At 43.3% G+C, this 13,889-nt stretch overlaps 1 protein-coding gene across 1 annotated transcript in view; it reads left to right on the top strand.

Moving 5' to 3' along the window:
* Positions 1–13,889, top strand: part of chrna8 (cholinergic receptor, nicotinic, alpha 8) — a 451,499-nt gene that overhangs the window by 376,834 nt on the left and 60,776 nt on the right. The window contains exon 5 of the mRNA XM_039758229.1: positions 7,078–7,157. Coding sequence (XP_039614163.1) covers positions 7,078–7,157 — 80 coding nt within the window. The remainder of the gene's footprint in view (positions 1–7,077; positions 7,158–13,889) is intronic.

Below are 13,889 nucleotides of genomic sequence, written 5' to 3'. Positions count from 1 at the left end.
CATGTAGATGGGGCAATCATGTAACATACAATCTCTGTTAAATTGAAATAATTTTACGAGTTCATTGTTGTCTAGCATTTCCAGAACATGCAATTGCTGTGTGCTTTGAGTAGTGAGAAAAGTGCTATATAAATGCAAAAAATTATTATTTAGCTTTTCCCCAGGATGTGCGTACTGATCTCTGCTGAAGGCCATCTTCTGGCAGCTCCTTGCAAGTTGGGACACCTTATCATCCTGAAATTTTGAGCCTGTTACGTTAGTTTTCTTACTCTGAGACACTTGATAAATAAATGTACAGAGCTCTGGAAAGTGGTCTAAATTAAATACAAATATAAATTATTAAATACTTGATCTCACAAGCATCCACAACCTTACGATGATGATGTGCAGCATAACATTGAAAATAACTAGTGATGAATCGGCACATGTTCATTCTGTTTGGATTCTGGTACACCATCTGATCAGTTAGGGGAAGCTGGGTTTGAATCCTGGACCTGAATGGGATCCTCATATTTTAGTGTGCTTGATTAATGATGTAGGCATACCAGTCAGTCTAGAAAAGAATGATGGAAACAGAAGAAATTTCATATTTTCGAATGGCCATTTCAAAGTACAAACCATATAGTCGCATGACGTGAAGTTCACGCAACAGAACCCACCAACATAACTGAGCTGAGATAGATAGATAGATAGATAGATAGTGTGAGACCTGCCCAGACACCACCAGACTGACACCACATCTTTATGTAAAAGCACACACATTTATTCACAGTTCTCCAAATAAACAGTCCCACACAGCACACAGTGCTTCCCAGTACTAACCACCGTCAATACGGGCCTTTCTCTCAACGTTCGTGGGCCACCTTTCCTCTCTCCATGGGAGCCTCGTCCTGCTCCCACTCCCAACTCTAGCTCCCAGACTGTAGGAAGGCGGGCCCTTTTATTCTCTCCTGAATGTGCTCCAGGTGCTCTCTCTGATGACACTTCCTGGTGTGGCGGAAGTATCAGAAGAGCACTCAGAAGAACTCTGGGCATCGCTGGAGGGATCATCCTCCATCTTTCCAGGTGTGTCAGAAGTAGATAATTCCCGGGTCCTCTGAGACTCGGGGCGCCCTCTGGCGGTGGCCACAAGCCCCAATGGGCTTGAGCCTCCTTGCTCTTCTCCCGTGGTCCTCGATCCAGGGTGGTTGCCCCCTCGTGGCCTGGAGGACATACATGCCACCTCCTGGTCCTTCAAGGCGTCCAGGCTGGGTCTGGCCCCCAGCTGGTTGTGACAATAGATAGATAGATAGATAGATAGATAGATAGATAGATAGATAGATAGATGGCCTGTATTTGATATAGCGCCTAACTAGAGTTCAAGAACCCCCCTAGGCGCTTTACAACACAACAGTCATTCACCCATTCACACACACATTCATACGCTGGTGATGATAAGCTACTATGTAGCCACAGCTGCCCTGGGGCACACTGACAGAAGTGAGGCTGCTGAACACTGGCGCCACCAATCCTTCCGACCACCACCATAGATAGATAGATAGATAGATAGATACATAGATAGATAGATAGAGTGAGTGAAAGGCACTATATTATAGTGAGATAGATAGATAGATAGATAGATAGATAGATAGATAGATAGATAGATAGATAGATAGATAGATAGATAGATAGAGTGAAGGGCACTATATAATAGATAGATAGATAGATAGTGTTATGTATTGTATTAAACTACATGTTTCGCAATGCCGATAGTAACCAGTAGGTGGCACCAAGCAAGATATAGTATATGTGGTGCACCCTAGAGTTGTTGTTGTTGAATGCAATAAAGAAATGAGTGTTTGGATACTCCGCACCATTACAGACAAAGTTTGTGTTTATTTATGAAATTAAGTATCACGCAACATAACATAAATTGGCGACGAGTTGTGTCAATGAGAAGAACCGACCGCGCTGTGTAGTGGCTAGCTAGTGAGCTGGTTTAGACTGTTTAAAGGAGCCGCTTTTTCCGCCTCTGAGTCTAACGTGGAGTGCAAGGTGCCGACGACATGGCTGGAGTAATCGGACGGATGGATCCCTTCGAGGACGCTGGTGAGCAATGGACGACGTATATTGAACGTTTTGAACATTACATACTGGCTAATGACATTACGGCCGTGAAGAAATTGCCTGTGTTGTTTAGTGTAATGGGACCTAAAACGTACGGACTGCTACGCAGTTTGGTAGCGCCAACGAAGCCAGGGGAGATGGAATATCACCGTGTTGTGGAGGTTTTACAAGCCCATTTCGCCCGAAACCACTCGTGATAGCGGAGAGATACCGGTTCCACAAGCGTAATCAGGGGGAAGGGGAAACGATAGCACAGTACGTAGCGGTGCTGAAAAGTCTTTCGGAACATTGCGAGTTTGGCGCATATTTGGAAGACGCACTACGAGACAGGTTTGTGTGTGGACTAAAGTGTGAAACTGTTCAGAAGCGCCTGTTGACTGAGAAAGATCTCACGTTTCAGAAAGCAGTTGATTACGCAGTTTCTGCGGAGACGGCAGCGCGACGTGCAGCAGTTAAGTGCTTCCCTTAAAGTGGATGCGGTGCTTTCAAAAAACTGTGACAAATGCCGCCGTTGCGGAAAATGAATCATACTGATGATGACTGCTGGTATAAAGACCGTGACTGCCACCAGTGTGGAAAAAAAGGCCACACTAAGAACATGTGTAGGAACAAAACCAAAAGCTATCAGGACAGAGAAAAGAAATGGAAAGAGGGAAATCTTACTCAGAAGGATTATGCAGTTAAGCGAAGGGTGCAAAATAAGAGAATTCATCATGTCGAGGCAGGGAAAGATGAAAGTGAGAATGAAGAAAATAAATCTGATACTGACAATGAGTTAGGACTGTATTCTTTGTCTCAACAAGGCAAATATTCACGAATTTCCGTGCTGCCTATAGTAAACGGGAAGAAAATGGAAATGGAATTGGATACAGGGGCTGCAGTGTCTTTAATTCCCTGGGAGCAATATAGAAGCACACTGAGCCAAGTGGCTCTGCAACCCACGGATGTCATGCTAAAGACATACACTGGGAGCCGCTGGCACCTGAAGGGGTTATCAAAGTGCAAGTCAAATTAAATAATCAGTGTGCTAAGTTGCCTTTGTATGTAGTGAAAGTAGATGCACCCCCACTGTTTGGTAGAGAATGGCTGAGAGTTATTAAACTGAACTGGAAAGACTTAAAAATGGTGCATGCCATGGAGCAAAGAGAAAAAGAAAACTTGGAGTCTGTGTTAAAGAGACATTCAGCTGTTTTCTCTAAAAAGCTAGGCACAATGAAAGGAATTAAAGCCAGACTGACTCTCAGACCTAACAGTGCACCCAGATTCTGTCCACCACGGAACGTCCCTTATGCTCTTCGACCTCGAGTGGAGGCCGAGCTAAAACGCCTGACTGAGCTTGGAGTGATCTCACCAGTGGAGCACAGTGACTGGGCCACACCTGTGGTGCCCGTAAGTAAAAGGATGGCACAATTAGACTTTGTGGGGATTTCAAGGTCACACTCAACCCAGCTCTTTGTGTGGATAAGTACCCAATTCCACGCATTGAGGATCTTTTTGCCTCTCTAGCAGGTGGTCAACACTTTAGTAAGTTAGACTTATCAAATGCCTATCTACAGATGGAAGTGGAAGAGAAGTCTAGGGAGCTGCTGACTATCTCAACGCAAAAGGACTATTCTGTTTTAATCGCTTACCTTTTGGTGTAGCATCATCACCCGCTTTATTTCAGAAGGCTATGGACCAAGTGCTCCTTGGACTGCCATATACTCATTGTTACCTGGACGATATCCTTGTGAGTGGCCCTGATGGGCAGACCCACCTCAAAACTCTGGATACAGTTTTGAGTAGGCTAGAGGAGTATGGCCTGCATCTCAAACAAGAGAAGTGCTTGTTCTTCCAGGAGTCTGTGGAATACTTGGGTCACATAATTGATGCAGCAGGACTTCACAAATCACCAGAAAAGGTGCGTGCCATTGTGGAGGCCCCAGCACCACAAGAGGTTAGTCAATTACGTTCTTTTCTGGGAATGTTAAACTACTACGGACGTTTCATCCCTGACCTGTCCACTATCTTGAAACCACTGAATGAACTGCTAAATAAGGAGAAGCCATGGCAATGGACATCAGCCTGTGAGTCTGCATTCCAGGATGCTAAATTACTCCTAGTATCGCAGGAGGTATTGACCCATTACCATCCAGAACTGCCCCTTCGACTTGCGTGCGATGCTTCACCTTATGGGGTCGGAGCTGTGCTCTCACACGTCATGCCTGATGGCAAAGAAAAACCGATAGCCTATGCATCACGAACTCTTAGTAAGGCAGAACAAAATTATGCTCAGATCGAGAGGGAGGGCGCGATAGTCTTGGAGTACGCAAGTTCCACCAGTACCTCTACGGTAACAAGTTCACGCTGCTCACAGACCATCGCCCATTAACCTCCATCTTGAGCCCATCGAAAAGTACGCCGTCAATGGCTGCCGCCCGAATGCAGCGTTGGGCACTCCTCCTGTCTGCGCATGATTACACCATTCAATATCGGAAAGGTGCCTTACATGCAAATGCTGACGGTCTTTCACGCTTACCACTCCCCATGCTCACAAAGAGAAACTAAGCGCAGTAGATGTATTTTACACGTCTCAGTTGGACACCCTACCAGTTAGTAACACCGAGATCAAGCGGCACACTATGTCTGACCCCATTTTATCTCGTGTTGTGGAAATGGTCACCACTGGGCATTTTCCAGCTGCAAAGGATGCAGATGAAGAACTGGCACCCTACTTACTGCGTCGGCATGATCTTACAATACAACTGGGATGCCTCATGTGGGGTGTGAGAGTGATTGTTCCACCAAAACTGCGCCCCCGGGTTCTGAAAGAGCTCCATATAGCACATCCAGGTATAGTGCGAATGAAAAGCTTGGCACGTAGTTACGTATGGTGGCCTGGCATCGACTCTCAAATTGAGCTCCAAGCTAAATCCTGTCACTCTTGTCAGAGTATGCAAAAAGAGCCTGGGCTAGCACCTTTACACCCTTGGATGTGGCCCTCTAGTCCCTGGGAAAGGATACATGTGGACTTTGCGGGTCCATTTGAAGGAAATATGTACCTGGTCGTGATAGATGCACATTCCAAGTGGCCTGAGGTGCATATTATGGACAACACCACCGCCGGTAAGACCATTCAAGTGCTCAGAAGCCTTTTTAGTCGATATGGCATTCCACACATCCTTGTGAGTGATAATGGACCTCAGTTCTGTTCTGAAGAGTTTAATACATTCTTGAAGTCCAACGGAGTAAGACACATCGCTCAGCTCCATACCATCCTGCCACCAATGGCTTGGCCGAGCGTTTCGTGCAGACATTCAAACATTCCTTAAAATCTTCTAGAGGCACAGCACTTGTGCAACAACGCCTGGATACATTTCTGTTAACATACCGCAATACCCCTCATGCAACAACAAAGGAGACACCAGCTATGTTGTTCCTTGGACGCAAGCTACGATCACGGCTGGACTTCCTGAAACCCAGTGTTGCTGGTGTAGTGCACAGGTCACAAGATGCTCAACAAGAGCACCGCCAACCACGCTCCAAGGACAGACAGTTTGATGTAGGAGAGCCTGTCCTCGTGCGTGACTATAGGAAGGGTGAGGAGAAGTGGACTCAAGGTGTTGTTGTGGAGAAGACTGGACCAGTGTCTTACAAGATAAATGTGGGACTACAAGAGGTATGGAAACGCCATGTGGACCAGATGCTGACACGTCCTGATCCAGAGCTTCAGCATGCTGCAGTGAACCCTCCTGTGGACCCCCTCGTGCTACTACCCCAGAGTGATAGTAGTACCACACATCACCCTAGTACATCTCATCAGGACAAGAATGATCAAGTTCCAGAGATAGATATACCACCGGGAATACCCAAGTCCACTGATTCACGAGACACGGAGCATACTCTGGTAACAGAGACTGTCAGACGGTATCCCGTGAGGATCACTAAACCACCACTACGCTACCGTGCTGAGTGAACACTCACTGAGATGGAGAATATACAAGTGTGTGACTGTTCAAGTTCAGAGGCATATTCTTTTTCAGAGTTCTGAGATATATATTTGTTACTAAAAAAAAAATGTATGTATTGTATTAAACTACATGTTTCGCAATGCCGATAGTAACCAGTAGGTGGCACCAAGCAAGATATAGTATATGTGGTGCACCCTAGAGTTGTTGTTGTTGAATGCAATAAAGAAATGAGTGTTTGGATACTCCGCACCATTACAGACAAAGTTTGTGTTTATTTATGAAATTAAGTATCACGCAACATAACAGATAGATAGATAGATAGATAGATAGAGTGAAAGGCACTATATAATAGATAGATAGATAGATAGAGTGAAAGGGCACTATATAATAGATAGATAGATAGAGTGAGTGAAAGGCACTATATTATAGTAGATAGACAGCATTATAGATGGTAGTAAGATAGTAACTATACACACTTCAATAGATAGATAGATAGACAATGTGAAGGGCTGATCGACATTAACCATAGAAATCTGAACGATTCACTGCTGTTCAAGGTGGTCACATCAGTTACTTAATGCAATGGCCCACATACGTTTACAAAACCTTTTAATGCTGGATTATTTATTTTTATTATTATTATAAATAAATATCTAAAAGTGTATAACATTGTGTGTGTTATTTGTTTTATTTTGTTCTCTTTATCATTTGTATGACTGTATAAACTCTGAAGGGTTTACCACCTTTCTAGCACCGGTGTATGACCATCAACTATTTTTAAACAGGTTTTCCTTCCCAGCGTTTCACGTCGATGCTAGCACTATGAGTACTTTTTCATTACACAGGAGCTATACACACCTAATGGAGGTCATTATTATTTCTTCTTCTTCTTTTTCTTTTGGCTGCTCCCATTAGGGGTTGCCACAGCAGATCATTTTTTTCCATATCTTCCTGTCTTCTGCATCTTCCTCTGTCAGAGGTCAATATTAATAAACGTATATTTATTTTCTGATTTTTTCAGTGCCGATGAACGGTTTGATGCCACTTTCCACACCAATGTCCTTGTGAACTCTTCAGGCACATGTCAATACATCCCTCCAGGTAAGTATTATTTATTTATTTTTTTGTAATAAATAGAAGTTCTACAATGAAACAATAATATTCATTTCAGGGATGTGTGATGGTGGAGTCGTCCTCACAGCATTAGATAAGTTTACACCAACTGACCTAAAAGAACTTCCTTACGATGTGGGAGGGAAACTGGGGCACCCTGAGGAAACAGCGAGGCTTAGAAGTGGAGAATTTGCAGAGGGTTCACAGACAAAGAGCAGCAGCTGCAGCTGAAAACCGTCTGCCTCTTTTAAAAGACGTTGGTGAATTGCGCTGGATTGACTGTTGCACTATATGCTAGCACTGCAAGGATGTTAAAAGCAGTCAAACAGGAGGTGTGCATTTCTCTCAGAAACAAAACATTTCATTTTTGAAGGAAAAGAATAAAATTGAAAATGAAAACTAAGCTTTTCTGAGTGCTTTAATTTTTCTTTAATCTATATATTTATCTATATTTATAAAATCCTGTCTTTCTGTCTGTATGTCTGTTCGCTTTTCACACAAGAACTACTTAACGGATTTAGATCAGTTTTTTTTTTTTAATTTTTTTATTTGCTTGAACTTTCCAGTTGATTTTGTGACTTCTCTCATCGTTCTGAGAATCATAGTTCACTTGCAGTACCGATTTATTTGTGCGCATCCAAGAGACCTGAGGGGAAGGTGGTGTCTACATTTTGTTATTTAATAATTAAACATGAAAAACATTTCTGTTTTAACAATGTGTTTACATAGATTGTTGTAGATACAAAACACAAATCAAATTATTTCCCTTTACAATTCTGGCTAGCTCACTCCCAGATAATTAATCAAGGCAGGAACTGGGAGAACTTCTTGCCCGTTCTGAGGCAGTGGGGGGAGATGTTATAGTAAGCTGCTTACTGCTTATCGACACATTTAGAAGACAAAAGACACTGACGGAGAGGTGCTAAGGGATTTAAGGTGGGTCGGATTTACGAGTTTTTTCGTTGTCTCTGGTAATTCTAGTATTAATAATAATAATAATAATTTATTTCATTTATAGGCACCTTTCAAGGTATACAAGGGCACCTTACAGAGCACATTAATAAGAAGTCACAATATAAAATTAATAAAATATTACAGTACAATAAAATCAGAAGGGTGGCACGGTGGCGCAGTGGGTAGCGCTGCCGCCTTGCAGTTAGGAGACCCGGGTTCACTTTGCGGGTCCTCCCTGTGTGGAGTTTGCATGTTCTCCCCCTGTCTGTGTGGGTTTTCTGCGGGTGCTCTGGTTTCCTCCCACAGTCCAAAGACATGCATGTTAGGTGCATTGGCAATTCTAAAATGTGCTTGGTGTGTGTGCCCTGCCTGGGATTTGTTTCCTGCCTTGCGCCCTGTGTTGGCTGGGATTGGCTCCAGCAGACCCCCGTGACCCTGTAGTAAGGATATGGCAGGTTGGATAATGGATGGATGGATGGATAAAATCAGAATACATACAATAATAAAATTTAATTAATAATTTATATCGAACAGAAGAAGCCATCTTAAAAAGATGTGTTTAAGATGAGATGTAAAGGTAGGAAGAGAGTCAATATTATGAATGTCTTGTGGGCTGCTCGGCTGAAAGCTCTAAACCCCATGGTAGTCAAACAAGCAGGAGGTATAATAAGATTGATAAAGGAAGAAGAACTAAAAATACAGGATGGAACAGAGATATGAAGAAGGTCAGAAAGATAAGGATGCTAGATTATGGAGGCTCTTTTAAGTAATAAGCAGGGTCTTAAAATCAATGTGATTTATAACAGGAAGCCAGTGAGACTTCTGAAGGTCAGGAGTGATGTGTTCAGTGGAAGGGGTTCTGGTGATGATACGAGCAGCGGTAGCGTTCTGAATCAGTTTGTGAGGAAAACCAGAAAGGACAGAATTACAATAATCAATACGAGATGTAACCAGAGCATGAACAAGAATAGTAGGGCTGGTAGCTGTGAGAAATGGGTGTTGACAGCTAATATTACATCGGTGGAAATACTGTATGCAGACCAAGTGATATTATTAATGTACGCCTCAAATTTTAAGGTTCTATCGAGAATGACACCTAAGCTCTTAACTTGGGAGAAAGAAGAGATTACAGAATTGTCAATAGTCAACAAAATGTTATCTCTAAGAAGATAAGGAAAAACTCACAAACAAACTCTTGTAAGGAAAAAATTGAAGAAACCTTTGGAAAGGCAGTTCAAAGAGAGACCTCTTTCCAGGTAGGCTGGGCGTGCAGTGGGTGTCAAAAAAAGGGGATAAATACAATAGGTATACACAGAACAGAACACAAGTAATACAATATCTTCTATAATTTCTAAATACAAAGAGGACTGTTTGATTTATGTTAGGTAGATTGCCCAGAGGGGACTGGGTGGTCTCGTAGTCTGGAACCCCTACAGATTTTATTTTTTTCTCCAGCCTTTGGAGTTTTTTTTTTTTTCTGTCCACCATGGCCATCGGACCTTACTCTTATTCTATGTTAATTAATGTTGACTTATGTTTATTTTTTATTATGTCTTCTATTTCTCTATTCATTTTGTAAAGCACTTTGAGCTACATTTTTTTTGTATGAATATGTGCTATATAAATAAATGTTGATTGATTGATTGATTGAATATAATAGTGCAATAGAAACAGCACAAGTACAGAGCAGAATTCAACAACTGATGACATCACATAATATGATTTGGATTTGTTGAGATTATCAGTGCGTTGTAACCCCAAGTAAACAGAATTAGCAGGTTTCAGAGTTACTAATGCAGTTACAAAGGTTTCTCTAATCAGGGCCGTTTGAAGGAATTTGGGGGCCCCAAGCAAAATGGACATGGAGGCCCCCCGCACGCACGCACGCAAAGGAACCACAGCATAGGCCATACAGTACATATTACTGCTAGCCTACCTGCTGCAAAATTGCACCATTTGTACAAGACAAGTAGAGCTATTTTATGTGTGTAATTTATCACTTACCACTGTCTTGTTTTTTCTTATCCTCCTCTTCCTTTCTCTTCTTTCTTTTTTGGCTTCCTGAAGCATAATTCCGCTTCATGACTGCCGAGGAAGTTTTGTATTTTGCCGGCAGCAGAGATCGCGTGGTTGGCTGGCTGCTGTCAGCGAGGGGGGCCCCCTTGAGGGGGATCCCGATAACAGTGTCATTGCTCTTTACTGCATTCACTATCAATGGGGCGCTCACACAGTTTGTCGCTGCATTTTATTCTTAACCAGTCGTTGTCTTGGGGCCCCAGGCCAGCTCGGGGCCCCAAGCAATTGCTTGGTTTGCCTGCCTTGTCGCGACGGGCCTGTCTCTAATAGCCAATTTGCATGTAAACATGGCTAAGTAAGGAAAAGCAAAGGGAATTAGAGGGCGGCACAGTGGCACAGTGGTAGCGCTGCTGCATTGCAGTAAGTTTAGAAGAGAAAAATTTCTATATTAGCATAAAATAGCAAATTAACATAAAGAGCCATAAAAAGTAATTAAAAGCTTCTAAAATAATAGATTAAGCATAAATTAGAATGTTAAGCAAATAAGATAGGTCAAGTAAGTAGTTAACTAAAAAATCAGTCATTTTGCATTATTCTTTAAGCTTAAAGCAGAATTGCTAGTGTGGGAAAAGGAACAGAGCAAGAACAAAAATGACGTGCAGAAACTAGCTGAGAACAGGATAAGGCGATTGAGAACACCTGTGTTCAAGGCTGGGAAGCTATGGAACGATACCACAGAGAGAAAATGGGTCTGGTAGGCACGTAAGAAACCAGCTGGATTGGTGAATCAGCAAATAAGGCAGCAAAAGGCTTTTACTCTAAGCAAGATCACAATGATGTAATGCCTGAAAGAAACATTAGTAAATTCAGGCATTAGCAATAAATATAGAAGAATATCTATATATATAATTTACTAAGGCAAGACACCCATGGAAAACACGCCGGAAGGGGCGTGGATTCACTAAGCTGCCGACAAGTAAGACACCTATGGCGCACGCAGGGAGGAGCCACACCCACCAACTCCAAGACCATTGGATACGACAACTCGCAGAGCCACGCCCACCAATTCGGACGCAACGACACAGAAAGAACGGCGTCATTTATATTCGTCTGTCGTAGAGGCCTCATGTACCTCCGAGCCTCGTTGACTGTTCATAGAGGCATGTTTCTCGTGGAGGTGAGTCGCCATATGCTGCGTGTAAAACAGTTTGCGAGGGGTATCCCATGGGATCCTTAAAACAATCCTTTACAACTGAGGTTAAAACACAATGAAGTAAGCAGTCTTTAAAAACCGAGTTTTCGGTTACAACGCACGACCGCGTGCACCATAGCAAACTGTTTTACACGCTACATACAGCAATTCGCATCCGCGACAAACATACATCTTCTTCACTCACGGACAATTACTGTATACATTGCTCTCTCCAGAGTTCCATCTTTTCATTCACTTTCTGTTGTATCCTCAAACCCTCCCTTTTTAGACAACTGTGTCTTTCCAGAAGTGTTCAACCATCATTAAATAATTATGCGGCGTCTGTTATGCTGCGGGTTCACTATTGTGTTGTATTTTGCTCTCTCCAGAGTTCCATCTTTTCATTCACTTACTGTTGTATTCTCACACCAACCCGTTTTAGACACCCGTGTCTTTCCATTGAGCGTGTGTCTACCTGGCACAGAGAGGTGTGGGTAAGCCGGGTACAAACCGTGGAATTCCCATTAAGTGCGACTCATACGCTCCCACTGGTTGCGTCCCTACCGTGGTTGGGTGTCTTGGTGGATTATATATAGAAAAGCAGCCAAAACCACACAGAGCAATGAAACGTCTACGTGAGTCACAGGAGCATCTGGACTGTGTTAAAATGACAACGACTCAAGTGACGAGTTGGAGGTGGACACATGAGCGGGCAGTGCATACTGAATGAGAACTCAGCAGACTAGCATGATGGAGGGAGCTGAATGGACGTCCTTCTCCTCTCCTCCCGTTCCACCCTCCGCGACTGAGCGCCGTGCACCCCCATCCCTCCGTCTGGCAGGAGAAGGCGCGACGGCGGTTCGCCAGTTTTCAGTCACGGACGATTGTGTGTTGGTTCGTTCCATGCATTGTTACAATGTTGCTTTACTTGCTGATTTATTACATTACCGATTTTTCGAATGTTAATTTTCTCCCTATGCTTAAAAATCATTAAAAAACCGGCCTGATTATGCGGCGTATCGTACGCCGCGGGTTGGCTAGTATTAGAAATTAACTTTAGCGTAGAAATTAAGGCAAATCAAGCATGCCAAGCAAAGCTTAAATAAAAGTACATACCATATTTCTTTTGAATTAAAAGCTTAGCTTTAGGCATCAGACAGACCAGCTTAAAAGTCCGAGAAAGAGGAAGTGATGAGAGGAAAGCCCATATAAGGAAGATGAATGTCTGTACTGGCCTTGGCCAGTGAAAGAAATAAGCAAAAACAGAAACTACAAATGAACAATAGACAGTGAAATACCAGGGGCCCAGCTGCAGGGAGATGAGAAATTGGCCGGAAAGGAGTAGAAGGGAGTCAGAAAAAAAAAACAGCAAATGAGCTAATTGAACGAGGTCAAAGTGATAAGAAATTGTTATATAACGTTTGATTGCTGAACTGTACGGGGCTCAGCTCAATTTGGCCGTATTGGGTTGAGTCCGTGTTGTTATTTTTGTTGTTTTACTGCAATAAAACTTTAAAACTCTATCTGTCTACCTCGAGTCCTAATAGCCTTCATTTTCAGGTAAAAAGCCTTCTGGTGACAAATTTTTCGCCACGACATAAGGAGACCTGGGTTCCCTTCCCAGGTCCTCCCTGCGTGGAGTTTGCATGTTCTCCCCATGTCTGTGTGGGTTTCCTCCAGGTGCTCCAGTTTCCTCCCACAGTCCAAAGACATGCAGGTTAGGTGCATTGGCGGTCTTAAATTGTCCCTAGTGTGTACTTGGTGTGTGTGCCCTGTGGTGGGCTGGCGCCCTGCCTGGGGATTTGTCTCTTCCCTATGCCTTGTGCTGGCTGGGATTGGCTCCAGCAGACCCTCATGACCCCGTGTTACGATATAGCGGGTTGTGTAATGACAAAGGGAATTAACTTAGATGGAACTTTGTTTGTCCCCAGGAGGAAATCTGGCTTTTCACAAAAGCTTTTAAAATTAATGAATGCATACATTGTCACACGTGGGTCACAAAGTTGCACAGATACACTCAGGGATTTCTGGAGAGAGAAACTTTATTTGAAATCAGTTAGCACACACACAAGTCTTTCAGGTGCAATCCGGGCTCAGTGTCAAAACCGGATCCCACAGCGCCGTCTCTTGATCAAAAGAACACAAAATCTTCCTCTTCAAAGGGGCACGGCTCGGAAAGTGGGAGCCCCAGCTGGAGCAGAGGATGTCTGGGGAAGAGAGACAAGGCAGTGAGACAAAAGGACAGCTGCAGTGTGGACTTTTAAATATTCGAAGCCCCACGCGAGATGCAAATCACGCGGCACAGCAAAAGCAGGCTTGCAGCTGATCCGGAAAGAGGAGATGAAAAACTGTGTTTGTTTCCTATTGAATCACTGTATATGAGGGGGTTTCGGAGGAGCAGCCACGTCCCTTTGGGGCTGCATAGGTAGACAAGTAAATAAATAAATACATATACACATAATAATGATAATAATTTGGTCAGCACAGGCCTTAAGAACTCGAGGACTGACTCCATCTGGTCCCACAGCTTTGTAGCTTCCTCAGTTGTCTCCTTATGT

This window comes from Polypterus senegalus, chromosome 7 (genome assembly GCF_016835505.1).
Source record: "Polypterus senegalus isolate Bchr_013 chromosome 7, ASM1683550v1, whole genome shotgun sequence".
Taxonomy (NCBI): Eukaryota; Metazoa; Chordata; class Cladistia; order Polypteriformes; family Polypteridae; genus Polypterus; species Polypterus senegalus.
This window is presented reverse-complemented; position numbering and strand designations above follow the sequence as displayed.